Source organism: Hippocampus bargibanti, linkage group LG10 (genome assembly GCF_051943395.1).
Source record: "Hippocampus bargibanti isolate YZ-2025 linkage group LG10, ASM5194339v1, whole genome shotgun sequence".
NCBI lineage: Eukaryota > Metazoa > Chordata > Actinopteri > Syngnathiformes > Syngnathidae > Hippocampus > Hippocampus bargibanti.
In genome coordinates this window covers 7,041,699-7,059,942 of record NC_142743.1, presented here as the reverse complement: position 1 = coordinate 7,059,942, position 18,244 = coordinate 7,041,699, and the positions used below count along the sequence as shown (strand labels likewise).

The following is an 18,244-nucleotide window of genomic DNA, read 5'->3' as shown; positions in this document are numbered from 1 at the left end:
TGGGGACCACTGCACTAGACTATGTGCGTCATTTAAATAAAATTCAATGAGCATTCAATCAGTCCGGCCATCGGTTTCTAGCTATTTTTTTTGGCCCGCCGTCCATTTGACTTTGACAGCCCTGATGTAGAGAATCTACGCTGAGTTTTCCGCGAGACATTTGCACAGAGGTAGGGACATCAGTAAATCAAAAATCACATTTATTTATTGAAGACAGCTCTTTATAATCTTTAGTTCAGCGACTACTTAAACCGGGTTTTCCCTTTTTGAGTTTCACTCCCTAACAGACAGTCACGTGATAAAAGCCTCAGTTATACTTTCGTTTCTTAGGAAAGCGGAGTTTAGTGTTGCTCGTTTGTTTTCGTTTCTTCCGCTCACATTGAAGTCCGACTATGGCGGACGTCGACGGCAGTGAATTCTCTCTGCTCAGTTTGGGTGATGATCTGACCTGCAGTATTTGCCTGAGTACTTTTGACTGTCCAGTGACCATCCCTTGCGGCCACAACTTCTGCCAGCAGTGCCTCCTCTCCACTTGGAAGGAAACCTACAGCTGTCCACAGTGTAGGACTCAATACTCGACCAAGCCGAAACTGAAGAAAAACACGGTCCTCGGCGCCGTCGTAGACACTTTTAAACGACGCTCAATTGAGCGCGAGACAAATGTGTCCGTTGTTGAAATGGCGAAACCCGAAGCGGATTCGGGTGCCGTCGCGATACGCTGTGATATGTGTATGAAGGCGCAGGCGGTCAAGACTTGTCACACTTGCGTTGCCTCCTATTGCGCCGAGCACCTGCGGCCGCACCACGACAACCCCGTTTTCCGCATGCACCAACTGACCGAACCCGTCGGCGACATATTGGAGCGCATCTGCCCGGACCACCACTACAAACTCATGGAGTTCTTCTGCACCGACCACGGCCGCGTCATATGCACCCTCTGCCTCCAACAAGTGCACAAAACCTGCAACTTCATTCAAGCCGAGCAACAGAGGGCCAAGCAAATGGTATGTTATTAAAATTTAGAATAATGTAAAAAAATGTCATAGCTTGAGAGCAAAGCAACCACGAAAGTAGGTGGGGGTCATTTGAATTACGCCCTTTGATATGCCTCGCATGTGAATTTATATAAATCTCAGAAAATTCTACCCAAAATAACTACGTATTTGTTAAATATCTATAGAAAAGAAGACAGAACGGTTAAAAATTGAATAACACATTTCCCTCACATTTTATTTAAAAAAATGGTTAATTCCTTTCAGTTTTATTCAGTGGTACAGCAATTGTAGAATCAAATAAAATGACATGGTACTGTAAACTATAATAGAATTATAAATATGCCTTTTAATGTAAACACAAAAATGTTTTAAGTTATAATCCTTCATACTTGCCATTACAAGATTGATTGTTGCTTTCATCCAGTGACAGCCAGCTTGATCCTGTTAAATAAATCAACAGGAATATTTTATTGTCTTGTTTTGACAACATGAATGTCGATCTGGAGTTCTTCGGAAGTCATGGCTGCCCATTAGTTCAGATGTTTTGTCAATTTAGGTTTTTGTTTTATGCTAAAAGTTGAACGTTTTAGTACAGCTTCTGCACCCCTCCAAAATGTGCTTAAAGCTTTTTTCCGAATCAAATCAGTTTTGTTCAATTCACATGAAAAGTATCCACATCTTGATTACTCTTGGTCCAAATCCACACTGAAACACACTCTTAACACTCAAAAGTCATATGAAATGTTATAATTGTTCATGCAACCCATTAAACAGGATTGATCAATTGAAATGCTTTTGTTGTATTTGCAGTCCAGCCTGAGAGAAAAATTAAATCTGGTGGACAAGAAGATTAAACAGAATGAAACCGTCATTGCTCAAATGACAGACATGCAGTTTACACTGAAGGTAACCACGGGCATTTATTCCTCAATGGGGTGGGTTCAATCCAGTGTGTGGTGGACGGTACTAGAGTAAAAAGGTTTTGGGAAAAAAAAGGTTTCAAAGGACGATCACAGCAGAAGACAAAAGAGGATCCTTTGATGATCTCAAATCCTGTAAAGGAGGTCATCAGTAAAAGTACAATCATTTGATTGCTTCTGACTTGACAATATACTGAATATACGAACCTAAAAAGTGGTCTTATGAAGTATAATGTACCCAGTTGTGCATTGGTAAAATGACTGGAAACATTTCTGTAAAGAGACACAGGATTAGTTCTGGGGAGTGATTGAAATGTTCTTCCTCATTTTTTTGTTTGTCTATTGTAAAAGTCCATACCCTTTTTTTCAATATTTTTATTGACTTGTATTTTTGGGGGGTGTGGAACCATATACAAACTTGCTTATCTGCAACTTTTTGTTGTTCTTTGTGATGACAAATTTGGTTGGCAACAGTTTCTTGTTCATTGAAGCAGTCAAACACAAAACGAGTTGCTTAGCTCTATGACAAAACCACATCACTATTACATGCAGTTATGCCCTAACTAGTGTTCGTCCTGCTGTGAGAACTTACATAAATAAAAATACATTTGTCAAGAAGTGGTGACATGCAATATTGGTTGTTGTTTTTTATGTTGAAATTCTAGGGCAGGGCCGCCGCCAAGAAGTCGGAAATGGCTCGTGTGTATGAACAGATTCGAGACATGCTGGCCGCTGAAGAGTGCACCGCAATGAGCACGGTGGATGAAGAACTCCAGTCGTCTCAGACCAAGATTAGCGTTTTGATGAAAATGTTTTCTGACAATATTAAGAGCTTGAGCAAGACGAAAGTGGACATTCAAAGTCTACTTTGTCAGTCAAAAACAATGACCTTTCTTGAGGTAAGATAAGGACATTTTTTTTGTAGTTGTTTTTTTCTTCAGCCCACTGATGATTCTCAACATTTTGTGTTGAATTTGCAACCATGGAATTTTGATGTGAAAAATAGGTCCAGATTTCTTCTTTGGTCAGGAAAAAGACCCAACATTCTGAGATTATGCACAAAAAAAAGAAGACAAAAACGAAAAGGAATGAAAAAATACACATTGAGAACAAACAAAAAGCAACAATGTAAGCCAAACAGGTTTGAGATAAAAACAATGATGGGGGAATGCCATATCAGTCAGGAAAAACTGGAAAGACCGACTCGGAACATGGTATACAAAAAAGATCAACAGGGGTAAACAACAGTGAGTGGGCAATCGTCATTTCTCAATTGACGTTCCTGTTGTTTCTCACAGTGCACCCTTATGATCTTATGAAATGTCATTAGTCACACCCCAAGTACTGTTCCATTTGCAAGTATGAATGAACAAAGAACACATGAAAGTTTGTACTTTTTTGACTGGGTTTTGGCAAGCAACACGATGGAGCTATAGTGCCATCTATGATTCCAGCTTTTGAACAGATTCAAAAGTGACCACTAAACTGAGATACAAGCCGAACCGTGCATTTTGCCAACCATTCCACTCCTTATGGATTGATTTGGAAGCATCATAAAGTTATTGTTATAACTACAGTACAATCTTTGCTGTTAGCTTAATCTCCCACTTCCTACCACATTCACTCGTACACATATTTGTAATTTTGAAACAACTATATTGCATGATGTTTATTTAAAACATGTATTCATATTTTTTACATTTCAGGTGACATAACCTGTGGAGATTTATAATGGAATATAATAAAATATTTCCACTTACATGCTTCAGGCATCGGGCAAGCCCACCCACACTCCCAAACTATCAGTTTTTGTGTTTTGGTCAGTTTTTGGGAGACATTTCATGGTATTTGTGTTCAATAAATGGGCAATGTATAATATATTGTATTAAAATATTCAATATCATATATTATACAGACGCTTCCTAACGTACAAACATTGGAGTTACGAAAAACGGGACATATGAACATTTTTGCGGGTACTGTTGGTCGAAAAATGTTTGGACGGAGATTCTGGAAGCTAGAATTTGTATTGTGCGCCTTTTTCTGGCCGAGCTCGCTTGCAGTTGGCTGCGTACTGTGTTTCGCGTGCACGCACGCACACAGACACATTAGAGGTTTCAAGGGCTGGATGTTTACACAACGGACACCAAGACTGACCAATCAGCGTCCCGCGATGCTGAAGTGTTGCCAATGAGTTCAGGCCCAGGTTCGCCAAGCTCGCTTGCGATTGGCTGCATAGAGTATGTGGGCGAGGAGGAAATCCCTCTTCTCAGTTGAGGCTCCGAGGAGGAGGCGAGTGACATATGAATGCATAACAAAAAGTAATGGCTGCTGGCATGTAATTCAGTAATTACGTACGTGCCAAAGTTTCATTTTATTCGGACAAAACATGAAGAAACGGCCTGATTAGATTTGGGGCCCATTTTTTTGGTCACGCTGTATTTGCAGTGTGTGTGTGTGTGTATGTGCGTGCGTGTGTGTGCGCAACATTCCTCATCTCCAGTTCTATCAACATATTTTATTATCCTTGCTATCATTTTATCAAGCATATTCATCTTTATTAAGCTAATAGTTGCTTCTTCCGTAGCCCCAAGGGGACACAAGCCAGTGTCTTATTGTGCTGGTCCCAAGCCCAAATAAATACAGAGGGTTGTGTCAGGAAGGGCATCCGACGTGAAAGCTTGTCCAAAACAAACATGTGAATCAAACCTCTGAAGATGGAGGACAATGATTCGCTGTGGTGACCCTTGAAGGGAAAAGCCGAAATGAAAAGAAGCTTGATGAACAGCAAGCACAGTAACCACTTTTGTCACCAACTCAATGTCAGTTGTTCCATATGCATCATCCAAATGACAGTTGTGCTTCTTTCCTCATAGGCTTCACTGAACCTGCCCAAAGCTGCAGCGTTTGATTCGTACGCCCCTCGAATAAACTTGAAGTCCAAAAAATTGACAGCGACCGAGGAATTTGCTGTTAATCTGAACAAACAGATGTATTACATCCTCAACAAACCTCTTGGTGCCAGACCACCATTGACGAAAACAGGTAACAATTTCAGGAGCAGCATATGGACTGTGTATTGGATTGAAAACCCCATTTTATTACTAGTTGTTAATGGGATGGAAAAGTGACACCAGGAAAGATTATTTAAAAAATGTTTCACCCTTAAGGTGACCTTTCACCTGAACAACAAATCTTTTCCAGAAGGGAAGTAAAAATGAGATTAACTCATTCACTGCCATTACTGAATTTATTCCAGAACTGAAAAGCATGATGTGGAGCGCCATTCCCAAATTTGTTGCCGTTTTGTTTTTTCTTGCGGGGAGGGGGGGTGGATGCCGATAAAGCATTGGTCAGACCTCTGGTAATGGTAACAGTGTTTGTCCTTTGTACAGCCGCCTCCATTTCAAGCTCAGATAACTCCAGACCCATATAACTTAGGAATTAACTCTTTTTTTCTGATGAAAGAAGAAAGTCTAACATTTCTTACGCTGCATTGAATGTTTATGTAGTGCTAAAACTCTATATTTTGTGGGTCCTGGAATTTGAGTGAAAATGACACAAACCCTGGCACTAGAGTGGACACATTTTTGCGCATTGTCTGGTAGTGAATTAGTTAATATGGTTGTGCACACCTTCTGTGTAATTGATGAGGCTATGTTTGAAAGTCGATCCCATTCAAACTCATGGGAGTCAGTGCACGCCCATGACCATTTAAACAGTCCAGGATTAATTAGATGCTCCGGAGTATAAGGTGCATTTTCAATGTAGTGCACACTTCATTTTGAGGCATAGAGCTACAATTGTAGCTGTGGTTGCATTGTCGATCCACTAGATGGAGCTATGCTCAGCAGAATATAAAACCATACAATACAATACCACTTTATTTGCTGTAACAACGCATCAGAACAACTAAAATACATAAAAGCACACAAATCTTGCCGGCCCACGTCCACAAGGGGCTAAATATAATTAGAAGTCTTGCATTGCTCCTTCTTCCTTTGTTTAGTAGGTGATTAACTGCTTTTTGGATTATCGTTGTTTCATAATAGCTGCGCAGAGCGCACAAAGTAGATGTATGTTGGAGTGTGTGTTGGGAAATGCCCATGCCAATTACTGACGTACAGAACCCTTTTACGTTAACAAATGGTTGCTGCTAATAATCACTGCTAGATGCCAAAGGAACAGTGACAGAGAAACAATTCAATCGGGAATATAAAGAAACTGTAAAAACATCTATGTATAAGGTGCATTGGCTTCTAACTAAATTGAATGCTTTTAAAGGACAACCGACGCCTCTGGACAAATTGTGTCCATAATTTGTAAAATCACTTCAAATGACTTCTACTGAGCGTATTTTACAAAGATTCCACGGCATATAGCTATATTTTATGTTTTAAAATGCGCGCTGAATATTCAGGAAGTCTTGTTTTTGAGTTGGCGACGATACCTACCGTGAGGTCACGGTAGGTATTGTCACTGCATTTTCGGTACTTTGTTTGGTCTGAAAACTTCGTGTTGATCCGTGTTGATGGCGAAATTAGAAGGAAAACACATAAATGACGCGATGGTGAATCGTTGTGTGTTGCATCAAGACTACTATTTGATACGAGCTGACACAAATTCCCAGCAGACAAATCAGCCCATTTCCACCGGAGTTTGGGGGCCATCTTGTGCATTTTTTGGGACGCTACATATCAGTCCAGATGCCTCAAAATGACACAGAATGACTTCTTTAATCGAGTGCAAACATTTATGCTTTCCTCTTCAGAACTATTTGAATCATATTCATAACTGGATGAGTAACAAGAAAGCATCTTCTCCGAATCTGAAGCCAGTGTTTTGATTATCGAGCAAGGCAAGACGTCTTGGCGTGACATCACAAACAAGGGGGCGGGATCTTCTGAAACTGGCCATTTCCGGTTACATTTTGAAGTCGTTTTTGGACATTTTAAGTCATTTTTATTGGTGTTTTTCATTTGACTAAAAATATCATCCTGCCTGTTTTGGATATTTTTGATGCTATAAAACGTTTTTCTGATATCAGTTAGGAAACAAAAAAAATGGTGTCGGTTGTCCTTTAAATGTGCCTTATAGTGATCGAAAATCGATAGTTATCGAAAAACAGTAACAATGTTCAACAACAAACCACTTCAGAAACACTGTACTGTCTTTTAGAGACAAAAAGCCAGACAGAGCATCCAATCAACAACCCGACCCCAGCGGCCAAGGCAGTGAATGTCAACGCTGACAAGATGACATCACAGGGTGAGAAAATACTGTATTACAATCCTGTTTTATCTTTCTGAACCCAAAAGTCAGACAATTTAATTCTGTCCAAAATATATTTTCTTTAGAAACACACACCAAGCCCAGGGCACTCAGTCAGAAACCTATGAAAAATCTGTCTCGTTCTGTGGAAAACCTGCTGGGATTTGATGGGAAACCAAGACACAGACCTCAGCTGACTCAGATGCCTTCTGATGCCAAAGAAAAAATAGGTTGAACTTGTCTGCTTGAATCCAAAAAACCGTAGAACCCTGTAGATGGATGTGATATTGAACTACACATTTGCATGTTTGTCTCATTTTTGCTTTAGAAATGATGGACCCTCCGGCCAACAGTGCTGTTGAAAATAGACACAATCTTCTGACATGTACGTCTTTGAGAATTTATGTTATCTTATTTTCCTTATTAATAACTTAGAAAAGGCCACCTTTAAATTAGCTGATTTAAAGAACCACCTCAGATTCAATCTTAGATGTAGACAGAGCCGGTTAATTCCTAAATGCTTGAAGCAAGCACCCCTGGAACCCGGATACTTAGCCGACAAAATGCAACAAAATTATACTAGGAAAATTCTAAATTTGCGAATTAGGAGACTTAACATAGAGATAAAAAACAAACAGTCAGAAATAGAAACTTATTATCAGCGATTACAAACTAATCTTACCCACAAAATCTATCAGGAAGTGTGTGAATTTACTAAATCCGGTTATATGAGGCACCACAGCAAAACCAAAGAGAGACAAAAGGGTAAATTTCAAAAATTACTTTTACTGAAACAATCTCAGCTACTGGTAAACACGCGTAAAATTAGGTATGAACAGTTTGCAAGGGAGAATTGGATCAAAAATTTGTCAGACAGAGATCTCTCAGAGACAGAAAAGGCAGTACTTACCAAAGGTTTAAATTTCTCAGTGACTCCTAAAACTATACCTACAATAGATTATATCACAGCTACTGAATCGGCTATTAAAAATAACAAACTTTCGTATGCAGAGGCAGATGATCTACGCATTAAAATATCAGCTCTTCTCAGTAGTGCCAAACTTCCTCCGTCCAACATAACATTAGAAGAGAGAAAGGCGTTAACTACTCTACAAAAAGACAAAAATATTACTATTTTGCCAGCAGACAAGGGCAGATGCACAGTGCTGCTCAACACATTGGATTATGAAGACAAAATAAATAGGTTAATCAGTGATTCTAACACGTATGAGCAACTAAAAAGGGACCCTTCCAATAGATACAAGAAAGAAATGATTGACTGTCTCCAAAAGCTAGAGAAAGGAAAACATATAGATAAACAGATGTATTTTAGATTATACCCGGGAGAGGCCACGCCATGTATCTATGGCCTGCCAAAAATACATAAAGAAGGGTTCCCCCTCCGACCCATTGTTTGTAGCATTGACTCCTCTACATACAATGTAGCCAAATATTTAAAAACTATTTTAGCTCCGTTGGTTGGTAACACAGAATACCACGTAGAGAACACCACAGGGTTTGTAGAGAGGATCAAAGACCTCATATTGGAACCTGAGGAAACTTTGGCATCATACGATGTGACTTCTCTCTTTACATCTGTCCCAACCCCAGCAGCAGTCTCAGTGGTGAGGACGAGGCTGCTGGCGGATGTTTCTCTGCATGAAAGAACCAAACTGAAACCGGATCACATCTGCCAATTATTAGAAATCTGCCTTAATACTACGTATTTTCAATTTCGGGAAAAATTTTATAAACAAATCCAGGGTTGTGCTATGGGCTCACCAGTTTCACCCATAGTGGCTAATCTTTACATGGAAGAGATGGAGAAACAGGCCCTCACATCCTTCCCAGGGACAAAACCTAGACACTGGTTTAGATATGTGGACGATACTTTTGTCATAATTAAGAAACAAGAAATTCAATCCTTCACAGATCATCTCAACTCTGTAGACTTCAACATTAAATTTACTCGTGAGGACATTCAAGAGAACCAACTAGCCTTCTTGGATTGTAAAGTAATTATAAAAGAGGACAGAGCGCTAAAAACAGAAGTCTTTAGGAAGGCTACGCACACTGACCAATACTTACTTTTTGACTCTAACCACCCTTTACAACATAAACTAGGAGTTATCAGAACCCTCCAGCATAGGGCTAAACTAATACCAACTAGCACTGAAGGTAGAGAAAAGGAGTCAAAACATATCAGGAGAGCACTCACTAACTGTGGGTACCCTCAGTGGTCATTCAACAAATGTCAGAAAGAAAGAATAGCGAACGAAACCAATAATTCTCAAGATTCTAAAAGGAGAGGAGTAGCAGTACCGTACATTGCAGGAGTTTCTGAAAAATTACAAAGAGTCCTTTGGCAACATAAAATTCCTACTTATTTCAAACCGATAAACACGTTAAGGCAAAAATTAGTGCATCCGTTACTATTGTTATTTTTTTTCTTAAAACAATCTTCTTAACTCAATATGTGAGGGCAGCAGCTTCATATGCCAATGTTACTATTGTTATTTTTTTTTTCTTAAAACAATCTTCTTAACTCAATATGTGAGGGCAGCAGCTTCATATGCCAATCACTCTGTACATTGACACTGCAAATGGACAATTTTTCTTTCCTTTGGAAAAAAGTTTGTTCACAAAGTGATACCTCGACTTACAAACATATCTTCACACAAAATTTTAAAGCTACAAAATGCCTCAACAGGGAAAATATTGATTGCCTCTTATTACGAAAGAAATATCAAAATACGAAGGTAAAAATACATTATAGGCAGCTCAGTTTCCTGAACGCAACATGCTCTGCTCTGTCACTTTCTATTACCGAGCATCATCCTGACTGTGAACTCTTCATTGGCAAAGAGGGACCTCTATCAGATTAGTCTACAGTATGTGTATCGAAAAAGTGATCAACAGTCGGGCAATCGCTCGCTCTGCTGATGTTTACCTTGGACACGTTCAAAAGATTGTTAAAAGCCGACAAATGTAAACATCCGTGAATCATTTCTATTATTAATAATAATAATAATAATAATATGTCTGGCGGCCCGGTAGTCAAGTGGTTAGCACACCGGCTTCACAGTGCAGCGGTCGCCGGTTCGCGTCCCGTTCCGGCCTCCCTGAGTGGAGTTTGCATGTTCTCCCCGGACACTCCAAAAACATGCATGGCAGGCAGATTGACCACTCCAAATTGACTGTTGTATGTCTTTGTGTGCTCTGCGATTGGCTGGCAACCAATTCAGGGTGTCCCCCGCCTCGTGCCCGAAGACAGCTGAGATAGGCTCCAGCAACCCCCGCGACCCTAATGAGGAATAAGCGGTACGGAAAATGAGATGAGATAATATGTCTCCCGGCTGGCCTGGGAACGCCTCGGGATCCGCCAGGACGAGCTAGAAGAAGTGGCTCGGGAGAGGGAAGTCTGGGCTTCCCGACTGAAGCTGCTGCCCTCACGACCCGACCCCGGATAAGTGGCAGAAGATGGATGGATGGCTGGATGGATGAATAATAATAATAATAATAATACATTTAATTTCTAAGCGCCTTTCAAAACTCTCAAGGACACTTTACAGTCACGGGATATGATTTTTTTTTTTTTGTGCGGGTGAGCAGCGGCAGCCATTCGCACCAGCGTTCACTCTACCAGCAGAAAAGTTATGAAAGGAAGAGGAAAGGAAATAAAAAAGTTGAAAAACAAAATACAGAAGCTGCTGGAAAGGCAGCCACTCTTGCAGCGCCATCTTGAATTAAAAAAAAAAAAAAAAAACATTTGTAACCCTGTCTGAGTGGAAATAGTACTTTGTGCCGACACGTCTTGTCGGTATCATGCAGTGGAAAAGGGACGTTAGCGCCAGCTCAATCCGAACAAACAAAAAAAGACCTTATAAGACCTCCGTATAAATACACGTCAATTTTCATCCCGCATCAAAAGCTAATCGAAATCATGGATGAGGAGTTCTTCACTATCACGCTTGGTCCAAATGAACACAACGATAATCTGCTCGACCTTTCAATATGTCTCAACCGCAAAGACAAAAAAGTAAGGAAAAAAATATGATGGCACACCTCAGTGGAGTGCCTGGATGGCCCGTCCTCGGCCATCTGCACCAGCTCGTTGACGGTGTGCAGCAGGTTGTAGCCGTGCTTGCGTAGCAGGCGCTGATTGAGACGGTGGTCTCGGAAGCCCATCTCCAGCAGCATGGCCATGAGGGAGGGGTCTTGGCGCGTCGCCGGGTCCACACCGCGCTGAACGGGACAGTTGGCCCCGGTGAATAGAGCCATATAAGCAGACGCTGCCACTAAGAGGGTCAAAAACTATTGAGGATGCAGTTAAAAGTTATATGACCATAATTTTTCTTCTTGACTCTTTTCTTTATTTTTTTACATTCTGCACAACTTTCATTGACTGTGTAATCTAATTGTATATTTGTGGCTTATTTTGATGCATTTTATGGTTGACAAAACATTTATGTCAGAAGAGCATGGAACGAATTGGGTCATTAGCCTGGAAAAGGTGCCTTTACTTACAATCTTTTCTAATCAACCAATTAATTTTGTAAGAGGAGAAACCGCTGTACAACTCACTGTTGCGCCAATTTTGGATTATTTTGAGAACCAAATCGCCAGACCTAGCCAAATCATCAAAACTCTCAGAGATTGGATTGTATTAGCCTCTATTAGTCTCGCAGTAAAGAAATGTACATATTACAGCAAAGTTGTGAGAGTAAAAGGAAAGGAAAGGAAGAAGTAGAAAAACAAAAACAAGAGCTGCTGTATAGGCAGCCACTCTCGCGGTGCCATTTCGAAGTTAAAAAAAGGTATTTTCCTTTCGGCTTTTCCCTTCCTCCATCTTCATAATAATAATAGTAACAATAATAATAATAATACATTTTATTTCAAGCGCCTTTCAAAGCTCTCAAGGACAGTTTACAGTCACAGACAATGTTCCCTCTAATTTTTTATGTGTCGAGCAGACACACAAGCTCACTGAGCACATTGAGGACCACTGAGCAACATCAGATGTGTACTAGTGATGTGTCGTTCGCAAACGAGCCAGTTCTTAGAGCCGGATCTCTGAAGTGAACGAAGAGAGCCGGTTCCTAACAAGGCGCCAGGGAGCCGACTTTTTGTGTCCTCTATTCCCCGCCCCCAGTCTTCGGTCAAAGACGCACGTGATTGGTCGATATCCATGGTAGAGGAGGGAGGGCAGAATTACAGACACTCGCAGCTGTGAGAAGGAGATGGGGGAGGGGGGTCGGGGTAGACAGGTGGACAAATGTTATCACATTATGTTGTTATTATTATTAAATTATTACATTTTTTACTAGTTGGTATGATAGCATTATTAATATGAAAAGCAAATTAGTGACAGCTGATCATCAAACCAGAGTCACCACAGGGAAAGTGAAAGTTCGTGGATGCTCTCTGTGCACATATAAATCAACCCATATAAATAAAATTATTTGATATACTGTATTTTTTTTACATGAGTAATTTGTTTTTCACGTAATTTTACATGATTTTTGGTAGTTAATTAATTAAAGGAAAAAAAAAACAAAGAAACTGGGAGGCGGATCTTTTTAGTGAGCCGAGCCAAAAGAGCCGGAATTCCCATCACTAATGCGTCCGCTGTGGCCACACGCCAGTTTCACGCCAGTATCACGGCTCGTATGGGCAGGGCACATTCGCGCCGGTCTGCTCCGATTGGCTGCGTAACGTACATGAACTGTACGACATTATTGGATGGACACCTGTCACTCATTGACTTACATTGCAAAATGTGCGCTGCATAGATGTTCTTGTGCGCTGAGTATGCGCGAGCAGTGCGCGATACTTATAGGGGACATTGGTCACAGACAAGCATAGATACAATAATAAATAAAATACAATTATAAATAGAATACAATAAATAGAATACAATTATAAATAGAAACAAGAGGTAGAGCTACACAGAAAATGCAGCTTTAAATATGTGGGTTTTGAGATGGGATTTGAAGGTGGTAAATAACAAATAATGTGACACAACACAATAGACACAGACAGTTATTTAATCTTAAGCACTTTCTGCCCCCTCTTTCTTGTACGAAGCAGCTCACACAAATCCACGTGTGAAGTCACGCAAAGTATTAAGAAGGTATCAGCGACATGTCGTAGTTTTCAACAATTTATAAATTTGGGTGTAGCACCTCAAACAGCAGGGTTAGGCTCCAGCACACCCGCAACCCATGTGAGGATCAGCACTTCCGATAATGGATGCATAGTGTTCTAGTTAAATGGGGACTCACTCGCTCTGCTTTGTTGATATTCAGTCATTTTTATTTTTCGGGTATTTTATTGTTTTATTGTTTTTCAAGGCAGCGGTTGAACCAGAGAAATTTCAGCCTTCCCCATAGGCCTGTCTGTTTCAAAAGTGTGAAACCCTTATTTGTCCTGGGCCCAATATTTTTGATGGCTTCCTTTGGCCTGTTATGACTGTGAACTCGAATAAACGTATGATCGGCTTTTACGACATAGACAGAAGAAATTGATGAGCCAAACTACTTTTGAAATCAAATGCCAGTAAACATGGCTTGTTCAAATATAATAATAATAATAATAATAATACATTTCATTTATAAGCACCTTTCAAAACTCAGTCACAGGATAAGTTTTTCTGTGGGTGAGCAGCGGCAGCCACATCCACTAGCGTTCACTCAACACGGAAGTAAGTCAAATAGATGGAAAGCAACCTAGCTTGCTAATAGATAGCTAGCCAGCTAGATAGCTGGATAGCTAATAGATAGAGATCTATTACCGTATTTTCACGACCAAACGGCGCACCGTGTGAAAAGGCGTAGTCTCATTTATGTGTGCCATTTCTGTATTTAACACACACATTGGGCGCACCGGATGAAGGGACGCAAGTTTTATGTACCGGTACATATCCTCTACTGCCATACGTACGTCCGCCTCACAACAACACACAGGCATACAAGTATGCGTATTTAAAAAAACAGATCGGGAGCAAAACTGAGTTTGGTAGTGCTTTATTTATTAATTACAAAGGAATAACATTTTGTAATCATCACTCAATATGCGTCGGCATGGTAAAAAGGAGCACATTACCGCTACCGACTTTTCCGAAAGCTCAAATCACCGTGCTAGCAGACACGTTAGCCCAAGCATCCACAATCCATTGGCAAACTGTGGCATAAAATCCAGCCCTTTTCGTTTGCCGTAAGAATGACGCCTGCTGGAAATGTCTCTTTAGGCAAAGTCTTTCTTTTAAAAAATCACAATCGCCGGGAGTTTCTCTCCGTTAGCATGGCAGCCTTTTCGCCAGCTTTTCAGAATAATTCGCCGGCCGTCGCTACAGTAGTCCCGGTCCGCATGGAAAAATCGCACAGTTTCATAAAACGCCAGCACCAAGACGGACTTCCTTGGAAATGTTACATTTTCATTTCCTCCGATAGCGTTACTGCTCTGAGTGGGATGGTGACAGTCGAAAAGCTCCTTCCGCTCGCTCTTAGCTCGCCGATCCATTGCTCGAATCTTTCATTCAACTCCGGACCTTGCCTTATGTCCGCGTATTATGTCACGGCGGGTCCATTCCCATGTTCCTCGGCGTAACTGATAGCCTTCAGTTTAAACTGAGCTTCATAACCATATCTCTGTGCCATTTTCAGGGTTGTTAAAACAGCAATGTTCTGCATAAAGCACATACCTGATCGTTTATACACAAATCACCCCTCCCCCCCACACACACACACACACACATGTTCTCTCCCACGTCCTCCTCATGGTGGTCTCTAATACGTCCGTACTACAGGGCGCACCGCACATTTTGAAAAAAATCTGAGAGGTTTATATGCGCCTTATGGTCTTGAAAATACGGTACATTTGTTTGAGGATTGATCAGGAAAAAAAACAGCCAAATAGAATGATCCGGCAGGCTGGATTCAGTACCTCTTGAATTGGACATCTGTCATTTACTTGATTCGATATGCGAGTGAGGGATCCGGTAATCTTGATAACATCCATCCATTTTCCGTACTGCTTATTCCTCATTAGGGTCGTGGGGGGTGCTGGAGCCTATCCCAGCTGTCTTCGGTCACAAGGCGGGGGACACCGTGAATTGGTTGCCAGCACACACAGACGTACAACAGTCACACTCACACCTAGGGACAATTTGAAGTGGTCAATCTGTGTGTTGAAGTGTGAGAGGAAACCGGAGGACCCTGAGAAAACCCAAGCGGGCTCGAGGAGAACATGCAAACTTCACACAGGGAGGCCGGACCGGGACACGAAGCGGCGACCTCTGCACTGTGAAGCCGGTGTGCCCATCTTGATAACATGATTTTTCCTTTTTTTCTGTGCTAACAGATAGCACCGCGCTCAGTTTTGATCCAAAGACAGCACACAAACGCATCATACTAACGGAGAACTTCAAAAGGGCATCTGTACCAAGGCAACCTAATCCCGCGGTGAGCGACGACTGCCCCGAACGCTTCTCCGCCTGCACTCAGGTGCTCACCTCTGAGGGTTTCTCTCGCGGCCGCCATTATTGGGAAGTTCGGCTCAATAACAACAACTTCATCGGCATTGGTTTGGCGTACGGGAGTATTGAACGCAAAGGTCCGACTAGTCGACTTGGCCGCAATGCGCAGTCGTGGTGCGTGGAGTGGTTTAACGTCAAGCTGTCTGCTTGGCACGACAGCAACGAGATTGTAGTCATGAATACCCAACCCAAGCGTGTTGGTGTGTTGTTAGATTGGGATTCAGGCTCTGTTACGTTTTACAACGTGGCAGATAGAGTCTATCCATTCTACTCTTTTGTGTTTCCGTTCACTGAGGCGGTGTATCCAGCTTTCTGGATTTTCTCCTCTGAGTCATCGATCACACTGTGCCAACCGCAGGCTTGAGGAACGTATCGACGTTTGTGTTCAGGCAACATTGGAAACATCGTTTATTTTCTCACACAGTTTTATTTTCTCGGACCTCCGTTTTATTATACATCCGGTCAATGACGTCACATCCGCCGGTCATAACAAAAGCTCTCCCAAAACAGTGAGGCTTTCTCTTGTTGCCCCTACCATGGGCCAGTTCCATTATGTGCCGTCCCAAAGACTAAAAAATCTTTTTGTTCTTGCTTTTGATTCCTGCTTGATTAATAAATGACTCTATCAATTTGTTTCAGTCAAACATGCTTCATGGTCTCACATGCCATCATTGTAGTGGCGATTAAAAAAAAGTAAATGCAGTGATACCTCGGTTTACGAACCCCTTGGCTTACGAACTTTTCGGTTTACGAACGTTACATTTATGAACATTTTAACTTGGCATATGAAAATTTTTCGGACACGGAGCTGCCTCAATGAGTGATGTGTCGTTCGCTAACGAGCCCGTACTTGTAACAACAAAATGGCAGCCGACTGTTTTTGTCCTCTATTCCTCGCCCCGTCTTCGGTTAAAGCCACGTGATTGGTCAAAAACGCAGCAGTGACGGGGTTGGTTTAAACATTAAAGAGACAGGCAGACGACAGTGAGAGAGTTTCAACTTTGATAGTTCAAAGGCAGAGTGTAGACTGCAAGGTTAAAATATCCCATCAATCAGGCTCCACAAACAACTCATACAAGCCATCTGTGCACTTGATGCAAAAAGATATCAACCCAGCTAAACACACACACAATTGGATTGGATTGGATATGCCTTTATTAGTCTCACAGTGGAGAAATTTACATTTCACAGCAGCAAAGTGATGAAACGAATGAAAGAAGTAAAAAGAACAAAAAAAACTAAATATGACAAATAATATGACAGCATAGAGACAATATGACAAAACAAAGACACAGAGACATTCATTCTTCAGGACTTGCTGTACATGCATTCTGTATTGTACAATTGATGAGGAACTTGATACAATTATCACAGAAAGCACCTGCAAGGGATCATTCCTCAAGATGGTGAAAGAAGAAGGTTACATTCCTCATCAAATGTTTAATGCTGATGAAATCGGCCGCTCCATTCCATTAAGCCATCAACGACCATCACAAAGGTAAATAAAACGACTTGATTATACAGTACAGTTTATTTCTTTAATTATAATGCCATAGCACATTTATTATACATAAAATAAGTTATATTATGTGTAGTTTTAAGGCTGAGAAAATTAGAAAGTAGAAAATTGTTTTATGGGGACCTGTGATGAACGGATTATTCTCATTTTAATGGTTTCCTATGGGAAATTAATTTTGGGATACACACTTTTTGCCTGTCACACTGTCTGGAAACCAATTAAGTTCGTAAGCCAAGGTATCACTAGTGTGCCATGGCAATGATTTGGAAAAAATTAATTGAAGTTGCCAAATTTGTGGTTGAATGGCCATAGAGAAGCATTGTTCATTCCTCTTGGTGCTCCAATAATTGTGACGTGATTTTTAAAGATGTTCTCTTGACATTTGTGCCCCACCCTCAGAAGTAAAATTAGATTTTTTTTTCTATCGTATGATCACTTTGTTGTTTTGTTTTATCTACATTGAATCATTTTACAAATGATTTTCAAAGTTATGTAGCTGGCCGAAATGTTCATTAAACATGTTCGCCAGATCATCATGTGTCAACACTGGACTACTGGATGAGGACATACACACACTGCCACGCTAAATGGTATGCATAATTGTGTTGATCCTGAAAAAACATCATTCCCAGGCATTATGAAATAATACTACAGAGTGAAATTCCATTTTACATGTGAAAGCCGCAGTACTGGAGGGGTCATTATAATGAAACAAAATATACTTTGGAGAAGTGGATTAGAGAGTGCGTCAGACAGTGAGCTTGTACGTGACCTTCAAATGCATGCACAATGCTAGAATGAAGAATTAATTTCTCCTCCAAACTTGCGAGCGTGATGAACGTTGGTCCGGTGTATCAGCAGGTTAATTTTACTATATATATATATATGAAGGTTTCGGACGTTTCGCCTCCTATCCAAGAGGCTTCGTCAGCGAACTAAAGTCTGACTGGTCGTATCGGCCCCATTTATATATCTCTAATGTCCAGACATGGTGGCGCCGGAC

General features: G+C 41.0%; 1 protein-coding gene across 1 annotated transcript; it reads left to right on the top strand.

The window, feature by feature from the left end:
* Positions 1-140: 140 nt before the first annotated feature.
* trim25 (tripartite motif containing 25) lies at positions 141-16,099 on the top strand. Its single transcript, XM_089007067.1, has 8 exons — positions 141-1,004; positions 1,806-1,901; positions 2,581-2,814; positions 4,792-4,960; positions 7,094-7,183; positions 7,273-7,416; positions 7,515-7,571; positions 15,548-16,099. Exons 1-8 carry the CDS (start codon positions 393-395, stop codon positions 16,084-16,086), a joined length of 1,941 nt encoding a protein of 646 aa, XP_088863193.1. The 5' UTR covers positions 141-392; the 3' UTR covers positions 16,087-16,099.
* Positions 16,100-18,244: the final 2,145 nt, after the last annotated feature.